Here is a 10603-nt window from a genome sequence, read left to right as displayed (position 1 = left end):
ATTTGTAATTAATTTTCATGTTTTACTCCATATGTGTATCTTTACACATATGTTTATTTAGAACGTATTAAAAGCCTTTACTGGTAAATATCACAGTGGGAGGCGCGAAGTTCATTTTCCCGCATTCAAAACGTAATTATGCTCGACTACTGATATGGTGCCGAAGCTACTGATACTCCAATTACCTGTCATTGTGTTCAAACGTATGGACCGAAAGATACTGTCTCGCTCGATACTGGCTTTGAATTCACAATGAAACTGTAATAAAGCAATGATTATAAGTATACCCTTTTTATTCTCATTAAGGGAATTTAATATAATATCAAATAATTTTGATTGTTTGATTAATTTTGATTGTAAGTTTTTTAAAGTTAGTTTAAATTTGCATTTTAATATCTGTATGTATTTTATGTCAATAATTTTTGTATTTACCTACTTATTAAATATATGTCGTTCTCTCATTGTACGAACAATAATTTAATCTAATATTACGATTAAATTATTGTTCGTACTTTCATGTAAGAGCCTGTTTATCTCAGAAGGCGATTAATCACCAGACTATGACTTCACCAGACTAGGACAAGAACAGCTTTTAAAATGTTAAGCAAAATGAAATGTGTATAAAAACTCAACACGGGATAAATTTTATAGAACCTTTTGCTTGATATTTTAATCTTATTATTAAAATTAACAAGTAAAGTTTGCATTCATTTTGGAGGGTAAGCCTATAACGTAGTTAACGTTTGCGATTACCATACCATAGGTAGTTAGAGTTATTTTAACCTTAAAAATTTACAAAATTACTATTCCAAAGTGCCTTTGAACCCTACTTGAATATAGAGCTTTTTAATTTTAATTAAAAATATGATAAATAGCTATATAACGGGAGTGTCCAATTGTAGTGACTTCTTACTGAGAGTTTAAGGCAAGGGACCCATTTCGAATTTCGGTATAAAAAGTATTTAATGTTAGGAGATCCTAGCTAGGTCCTAATTGTATATATAAGCTAGGGCTTGTTACTGCAAGTAACTAGCTAGGATAAAAGTTTCTATACGGGTGTATATAAAAATACATATTTAGTTCCAGTACCAGTTATAGTGATGTCAAAGATAATTTTCAAAGTATCTACAACGTACAGATTTATTATAGTAGGAAAATAACTAAATTAAATTCAGATAATTACGCCATTTAATATTATATTGTTAAATCGTTGCCTATAAAAACTATTTTATTCAAATTATCATAAGGAAAAGGCGATAATACCATTACAGCCATAACACTTACTATCATACCATAAAATTTTACGATATTCAGACAACGGGTCCCCACTTTATTTCAAACAAATCCTGTTCGGAACTATGCGGAAGCGTTTTGTAATATCCAATTACTTTCTTAGATAATAAACAAAGCTATACCCGTGCGAATAATTCGCACTAATTAGGTATAATAGTTATCACTTGACAAAATTACAAAAAAATATTTATACGTGAGTTGATTTGAAATTGAACAAAAAATTTACCATTCATTGCTGTATTGTGTCTCAATGTATATCTATGTATATGATTTTAATAATGAATTAATTTACAAAAACAAAAGTGTGTCACAAAGTTTTTCCGGCAGACTTCCAGTGAAACTCTCATCAAAATCAGCTTAGCCGTTCCGTCCGCACTTTGTTTTATAATAAATACACTAACTGTTGCCCGCGACTAAGTCCGCGTGGTTATGAAGATATGCATTACTATTAAGATGTTTAACGCAAATTATTTTTTTATTTCAGTCACTTGAAATGCTTCTCACACTGAGTAACTTTTTAAAAGGCACAATGTAATATAATTTAATAGTTATTTTTATAAAACCTCTCTATACACCATATTTTTAGTTCCATTTTAAGGCTGCAGTATAAATAGCCTATCAGGTGAACTAAAAGCTGCTGTATATGTTTCATACAAACTATCAACCCCAATTGAACCCCCTTAGCGGTGGAATATCGCAAAATCCGTTCTTAGCGAACGTCTACTAACTATAATCCACCTCCCTGCCAAATTTCATCTTTGTCCATCCTGGATGGATGGGACCATCCAGCGGTTTTTGAGTTCTCGTGATGAGTGAGTCAGTGACCTTTCTCTTTTATATATGTAGATTATGATGCATTATTTGGACACCTTCTCACCATCTATAGAGCATACATTTTAAATTTCAAGTCTCTTACTTCAAAAACATAGGACTTTCAATCATACTTCCAACCCCCGTTTTATCCCCCTAGGGGTCGTGTTTCGTAAAATTCGTTCTTAATGGATGTCTACGCCTTATAAGGAACCTACCTGCTAAATTTTAAGTTTGTAGGTGTTGCAGTTTCGGGGATTTTGAGATGAGTGAGTGACCTTTCGCTGACCGAATATGATTTTATTTAAAGTAGAGTTTCAAAGCATGCAAAAATAAAGTATTTTTTTTAGTCAAAATCGATAGTCTTAACTTAAAGTTTAAAAAGAATGTCAATAACCTTAAACCAATTTGTTGCGCATAATAATTTCATTTAATCAAAAGCAAATGCAAGGAGAAGCCGCCTACTCGTTATCACCGATTTCATTGAAATTTATGTCATAGTCGTAGCTTGGCTATAAATTAATGTACCTGAGGTGGGAGTTCACCAGACGATCACAAGAAATATATTTTGTGTTTAAATCAACTTTGATTTTTCACTCAAATCCATTCATTAATAGTTTTAGCATGACGCGCAGCCAAGATATACAAAAAAAAAACACAAAATAGAAGAAGCAAAAAATTAAAAAGAAAATAGTTTTGGTCCAACATATAATCAAAAGACTATAGAAACACCCCAAAAAATGTTAGAATGTCACCTATGCTGTGTACCTTTGGTTTTATAGTTTCATGCCCGATAAAGTAAAAGAAAATGTTACTGGTTTGCATTGTTGCTACTCAAACTCTTTTAGACATAGGGTGATGAGTACCGTGACAGCCTTTCAATATTTCGCAGTAAAAGAAATAATTGAAACAATTTTAGATTTTTTTTCTGATATGACAAAGTTTCTCATATCATAACCTTATATAAAAATATCTTGTACTGTTAGTTCTGATTTAAGTTTTCTATTTACTAGGTCATTTCGACTCACAATTATAGTAACAAATTCTTCATTTAAAAATATAAAAAAGTTATGAAGACTGTCAATAAAGCATTAATAGGAATTAATCGTTATCTTTAACGAAATCATCAATCTGTTCCACAATCTGGTAAAAGGATGACGCGCAAAAAATGACATTTGAACCAAAAAAAAAACATCATATTTTTATTCGGTTCCGTTTAAGAAATTTAATAATAATTCGTGGAGTGTCTCGACACCGATATCGTCCGCAATTTGTTTCACTATCACTTCACTTTCAATTTTTCTTGAATAATTCAACACTCGTCGAAAGTTTTCGATCTTATTGTGAAAATTGCACGTCTTGTTAGACGTGCAAACTTGACACTTCATGTAGACTGTAAAATGATTTGCGTCTGGGTATCATATGAGATTTATTTTTTTGAACGACGCGATGAGATGTAAAACAACGAATACGTATAAAAATATATTTTTACTTCGATTAAAAAAGGTATCAATAGTAAAATATCTTTACGATATATATTTCTACTGTTATAATACTTTTAAAAAAGTAATAAATCATTAAGAAAGATACTTGCAATTAAATTGGATTATATATTATTAAAACTTTTTTCTCGTAACTTAAACTTACAAATACGACAACTTTAATACATTATATAATTTATTTTAGTGCATTTTAAGAATAGTTTACAGAAACTCCGTCTTTTATCACTGTTGTCTATTGATTATCATAATTTTATACAGTAGTTTTACGATTGTCGTAAATTTTATACCGATTTAAGTGAAATGACGCGTCTCTCGAACCTAATCGTTAATCTTGTGATAGATTTTAAAATGTCTGCTCGGCATCTACTTAAACATCATCGTTTATAATACCAATCTACTCATCACTGCAAAATAATGTGTTTATAAATTGCCTTAGAGTTCACTGCTATTTTTTAACCGACTTAAAAAAGAGGAGGTTATTAATTTGACTGTTTGTTTTTAAAAGTATGTAGTAGTAGTAGTTGTAGTAGTGAAGATACAAACCCTCATACTTTTTTAATGAGTGTTCTGATTTCGATGATTCTTATTTTATTCGAAAGATGAGCATTGTTTTTAACCGACTTCCAAAAAAGGAGGAGGTTCTCAATTCGACTGTTTTTTTTCTTTTTTTTATGTATGTTACATCAGAACTTTTGACCGGGTGGACCGATTTTGACAAATTTTGTTTTAATCGAAAGGTGGTGTGTGCCAATTGGTCCCATTTAAATTTATTTGAGATCTAACAACTACTTTTCGATCTATATCTAATAATGCATTTTTACTTGACGCTTTTTTCGTCGACCTACGTTGTATTATACCGCATAACTTTCTACTGGATGTACCGATTTTGACAAATTTTGTTTTAATCGAAAGGTGGTGTGTGCCAATCGGTCCCATTTAAATTTATTTGAGATCTAACAACTACTTTTCGAGCTATATCTAATAATTTGTTGTATTACACCGCATAACTTTCTACTGGATGTACCGATTTTGATAATTCTTTTTTTGTTTGAAAGGGGATATCCCTAGTTTGGTACCGTGATAAGGAAACCACGATCTGATGATGGGATCCCAGAGAAATCGAGGGAAACTCTCGAAAATCCGTAATAACTTTTTACTGGGTGTACCGATTTTGATAATTTTTAATTTAATCGAAAGCTGATGTTTATCATGTGGTCGTCGGTAATTTTATCGAGATCTGATAAGTACTTTATGAGTAAACTTTGATAACGCGTAGTTGCTTGACTATTTTTTCGTCGATCTACGTTGTATTACTTGTCGATGTAATTGAAGTCGGTTTTTTTTTTCGTTTGCAAGCAAACACAATTATGTGGTCCTATTTCAACTCAATCGAGATCTGTCTAATAATTTTCAAGTTATTCCTGATAATGCGTTTTTATTTGACTATTTTTGAACTACCTAAACTGACGATGATTTTATTTTATTAATTATCGATATAAATTGAAGTCAATTTATTTTTGTTTTTTATATCTTACACAGTATTTGTAGCGAAAAGCACTTCTCGATTTTACCCGCAGCTCTGCTGCAGCAGTAGTTGCCAGAATTTATTTATTTATTTATTTAATAAAGGCATACCAACTAAGTACATAAAAAAGCTTTCTGCATTAAAACAATACCACAAAGTTATACAATATGCACTTAAATTAAAGGTTTGCACAACATTCTTAGAACGCTACTGTAATCAGATATAAATCTTAATTGTGTGATTTACCGAAAAAATGACATTTGTTACAATAAAAAAATAGAGAGAGAAAAAAACAAAACAAAACTATTACAATTATATATCAAAGTCCATCAACATTTTAATTATTTTTCCCTTAAATTGGCTTAATGAATCTGCAAAGATGTCTATGTCTATGTTAAGAAAAACTGCATTTAAATTTTTTTGCATAAGATTAAGCGGTGAGTTAGTTATATACTTAGATTTATTATGCATTAAGTAAAATGGTTTATATATTCTAAAGAAGCTATCCCTGGATGATATTCTGGGTACACTCAAATTAATTCGTTTCAAGAGGGAGGGACAGTCAATCATACGATTAAGCAGCTTATACAGAAAAATGCCGCCAAGAGCCTGATTGCGTTTCCATGAGGGAAGGTAGTTGAAATAACGTAACCGATCGTTGTAGTTATTGAGAAGCAGATTGTTTTGTGTTCTAGCTTTAAAGGATAGTCTTTTTAAAAACATTTTTTGCACCTTTTCAATACGCTGTACATTGTTTTGATAAACTGGGTACCATAAAAAGCAACAGTACTCGATATTACTGCGTACCAATGCATTATATAGGGTCTTTAGAGCTAATATTGATGTAAACTCTTTGGTATTACGTGTTATAAATCCTAACATTTTGAAACTTTTTTTAATAACATGATTTATCTGGCCAGTAAACCGCAACTCCGAATCTATAATTACGCCTAAGTCTCTTACTTCCTCAACTCTTTTCAAGTTCTTATTATCAATACGGTACCCAGAATTGTATTTATTACGTTTTCTAGAGAATTTTACGTGTACACACTTGTCAATATTCATAGTCATATAGTTAATTTGACACCATTGAGCAACACCAGTAACATCCCTCTGCAACAACTCCTCGTCAAATTCATTCTGTACGACTCTAAATATTTTTAGATCATCAGCATATAACTGGAATTCTGAGTGTTTTATGTAGTATTTAATGTCATCAAAAAACAAGCCAAACAATATAGGTCCTAGAATAGATCCCTGTGGAACACCAGACGAAGGGATGCAGTAATTTGAACTATACCCATTTACTAATACCCTCATTTTGCGGTTTTTTAGGTAGGAACTGAACCACAGCAACACCGAGCCATTTATGTAAAATTGATTTTTTAATTTTCTAAGAAGTAAATTATGGTCCACTTTATCAAACGCCTTACTTAAATCCCCATAAATAGCATCTACTTCCTCCCCGGAACCCATATGTGACAACAGCTGTTCAACAAAGATACCAAGTTAGTAGCCACTGATCGCTTGGCTACAAAGCCATGTTGTTGTTCGCCTAACATTTGTTTCGTGTACCAAGTAATGTGTATGCAGATGATTTTCTCAAATACTTTTGCTAGTACTGATAGTATACTGATAGGTCGATAATTTTCTATCAGTTGCTTGGGACCAGATTTCGGAATCGGTATCACAGTGGCTTCCTTCCAAGCGGTCGGAAACACACCATTGTTTAAAGATTTATTAAATATAATTTGAAGGGGTATAGCAAGTGGTTCTGCGTTTTTTTAAAAAGAAAATTGGTGGTATACAATCATTTCCGTAACCTTTGGCTATATTCAATTTTTTCAGCTGAGTCTCAATTTCAGACTTTGTAATATGTATACTTGTCAAACATCTAGAATCAAACGCTGATACAACATGCCCAGCGTGACAGTGACTAGTAGCTTGTGGGACAGTGTACACAGATGAAAAATGTCTACAAAAAAGATTGGCTATCCCTTCACCATCTGAAACTATTTCATCTCTGAACTTCATGCAGCTAGGAATGTTATTATCCTTCACCACCTCTTTCCTCCGGATCCTTAACCACATTAATTTGTACGTTTTTAATATATTCAGAGTATGATTTATTTATCAAAATTCTACATCTCTTTTTTAGCAAGTTATATTCAAATTCATCTAACTTATTATTAAATTTCTTCATTGCTATTCTATGCTTTTCTTTTTCTTTTAGTATTTTGATAAGGCTGATAGTGTACCACACAGGATAATTGTTCTTAGTGGGTCTCTTTTTTAGTATTTCTTCTTGTATTATATTATTTATGACACTGTAAAAAATTTGTGTAATCTCATCAACTGTGAGCGAAAGATCTAGTTTTTCGTTCCAATCCACACTTAGCAATTTTTCCCTAATACTGTTATAGTCAGCCTTATAAAATTGCAACACGGTATTTGTTTTAGGTTTAAGTGGTTTTTGCTTTTCAAATGTTAAATTAATTTCTATTGGAGGGTGATATGAATCAACACTGCTCAATATATCGGTTGGGTTAGTCACAGTCAGAGGGCATGAGGTGTTTGAGAAGACAAGATCTAATATTTTCTGTTGTTTATTTTTTATATTATTATATTGCTTTAAAGATGCATATGCAGCGAAATCGATCAGAGTTGAACAGACAACACCACCAGAAATCCTCGGTACAACGTGCCAGATAGACATATGTTGGATCCATTCAATTCGACTAAGATTGAAATCCCCAACCAATAAGACATTTTCCAAATTGTTAATGTTTTTTTGTAACTTATTAGTAAAGTGTGACATAACCTCAATTTTAACAGGGGGTGGTAAATAAATCGCGCATAAGTTAATTTTCATGCACATATTCTTGCTGACATAGTCGATAGTGACCCACAGGTCCTCACATGAGCTTTCTAAATTAGTATTGCGGAATGCACTAAGAGATTTCGATACAGCGATAAGAACACCTCCACCATCCTTACCCTTATCAAACGTATTAGACTGTCTATCCCTCCTAAATACCTGATATCTATGATCCAGAATTTCAGCTGTAAATATATTATCATTAAGCCACGTTTCGGTTAAAACAATTATTTGGTAGTTACATGTTAATACATTTTTATAGACATCCTGCATCTTCGTACGAATACCTCTTACATTTTGATAGTAAATGCTTAGTTGATTAGACATGAATTAAAACAATTAACTTAAATTTAATACTATAAAGAAACAAAACTAAGATCAAAATGAAACGAAACAGCTAATAACAGATACTAGTTTACAAGCTTCTTAAGAGCATCCATGCGGGTAATGACCAGCGCTGGTGCTGATTCATTCTTTCTAACGAAAATTTTTCCATTGCGCACCCAAACAAATTTATACAGCTTCTCCTTAGCTCTTATTCTAGCCGCTGCATGAAGGCTTTTATTGGTTGGTGAAAGATGCTCACTTACATAAACTGGAGACTCTGCATCACCGAACCCTAAAAGTTTGGTGTTAAGCTTTTGTTTTGGGTTCGCCTTGTTGTAAGATAAAACTGCAGCTAGTAAATTATCTCTCTTTAATTTGCTCGGTATTCTGCATATGACTGTCCTCGGTGTCTTTGAATTAGGGTTAAATTTTTGGACTCTGTTGCAGGAAAGTATGTCACCATCAGTCAATGGTGACGAAACAACTCTAGCTAGCTGAAAGACAGTATTAATAAGGTTCTCTTGTTTGTGCTCCGGCAAGCAATGTATTTCAAGGTTGTTTTGACGAGCGTCTTGTTCAACCTGGGCCAGTCTTGCCTCGAGATCGTGAACCTTACCCTTTAATACGACGTTCTCAATTTCTAACTGTTTTGTAGTTTCTGCGCACAGCTTGATATCTGAGACGGCACTTTCAAGTTGTTTGTTCATGTAAGATATTGATTCATGGAATTCCACTACTCCTCTTTTAATTTTCGCGAATTCCTCCTCAAAAACTTCACGAATGGCGGTTCTGATTTCGACATGCACAAAGAGAGAATGATTTGACTTATCCTTCAATTTCATGCCTCCGACTGCATATTATCTACGACGTTGCATAAAGTTTCGAAGGACTACCGTATTAATATATTTTAAATATACAGCACAAAATGTTTGATATTGTTTCTATTTATTTCGCTGACTTTGTGTGCATATTGAATTTTTATCTTGTTCCAGCTTTTTCAGTTGATTTTCCAATAGTTGTTCTTCACGCAGGCGGGTTTTTTGTTTTTTTTTTAATTATTATTTTATTTATGTCTTTTCAGTCAGATAAATTACGTAATCGGTTCAATTCATTAAAACAGTTTACATCATGTGGTTGATTAAGTAATTTTTTAGGGTCAAGAGAACTGATAGCAAGCCCGGAGAAAGATCTCACTCTGCTCAAAGCAACGTAAGCCTGACCTTTAGCAAATAGGTGACTGCTTAAGTCAACAACTATTAGTTTTAATATAATAAAATTATTATTAAAATTATTTGTTTGTATTTGGTATTATGTATTTGTTATTGATTTTATTAATGTAATTGTAAATTGGTGTGACATTTATTAATTTTTATTTGTAATTTTAATTGTATGTTTTTTTTAAGCATTGTATTTTATTAGAAAGGCTACACCCCGAAGTTGATCGTCGCCTAGGAGGCGAGTTTGACATGGCATAGACGTGGGAAAGAACAAAATCCGCATTTTTTAAACTTTAATATTGTATTTCTTTATTAGTATTACGGTAATAATAATCATGATATACCTTTTTAAAATTCTTGTATTGTGTCCTTCAATTTGATACCCATATTGTACTATTCGAGAAAAATTTTTTTTTTCATTAACTACAATGGCTTCGCGCAGCCGCCATGTTTGATTTTTTTTAATGTCACCTATCTAAGAACACTTGGGCAGCTAAGACGAACCTAACGATACCTCAATTATGTAAATCCGTTCAGTGGTTCTGGAAATATGAGGTAGTAAAGAATATTACATACAAATATACATACATACATACAAGATACGCGCGAAAAACATAACCCTTCCTTGGCAGTCGGGTAAAAAAGAGGTCTCAATAGGCTTGTAAGTTGGTAGGAAAAACTTTATCTATACAGAATAAGTGCGTGACGGTACATTTTATCGTCTTTTTAAGATTGGTGTGAAATGCTAACTTCTACTATCTATAATAATATATATAAAAGCGAAAGGTCACTCACTCATCACAAAATCTCCGAAACTATAACACCTACAAACTTGAAATTTGGCAGGTAGGCTCCTTATAGGACGTAGACATCCGCTAAGAACGGATTTTACGAAACTCAACCCCTAAGGGGGTAAACGGGGGTTGCAAGTTTGTATGAAAGTCCTATGTTTTTGAAGTAAGAGACTTGAAATTTAAAATGTATGCTCTATAGATGGTGAGAAGGTGTCCAAATAATGTATCTTTAGAAATCAACTCCCTTTTGGGGTTAA

General features: G+C 32.4%; 1 protein-coding gene across 1 annotated transcript; it reads right to left on the bottom strand.

The window, feature by feature from the left end:
• Positions 1–8418: 8418 nt before the first annotated feature.
• On the bottom strand, positions 8419–9042 carry LOC123658719. The gene has a single exon (XM_045594065.1). The coding sequence runs from the start codon at positions 9040–9042 to the stop codon at positions 8419–8421; it is 624 nt and encodes a 207-aa protein (XP_045450021.1).
• Between the last annotated feature and the right edge of the window lie 1561 nt (positions 9043–10603).

Source organism: Melitaea cinxia, chromosome 12 (assembly GCF_905220565.1).
Source record: "Melitaea cinxia chromosome 12, ilMelCinx1.1, whole genome shotgun sequence".
Classification (NCBI taxonomy): Eukaryota; Metazoa; Arthropoda; class Insecta; order Lepidoptera; family Nymphalidae; genus Melitaea; species Melitaea cinxia.
The sequence above is the reverse complement of the archived record's forward strand: the minus strand, read 5'-3'. Positions and strand labels throughout refer to the sequence as shown.

Coding starts and splice junctions, on each gene's coding strand:
- LOC123658719 (XM_045594065.1), bottom strand. CDS start 9,042: ATGAACAAACAACTTGAAAGTGCCGTCTCAGATATCAAGCTGTGCGCA.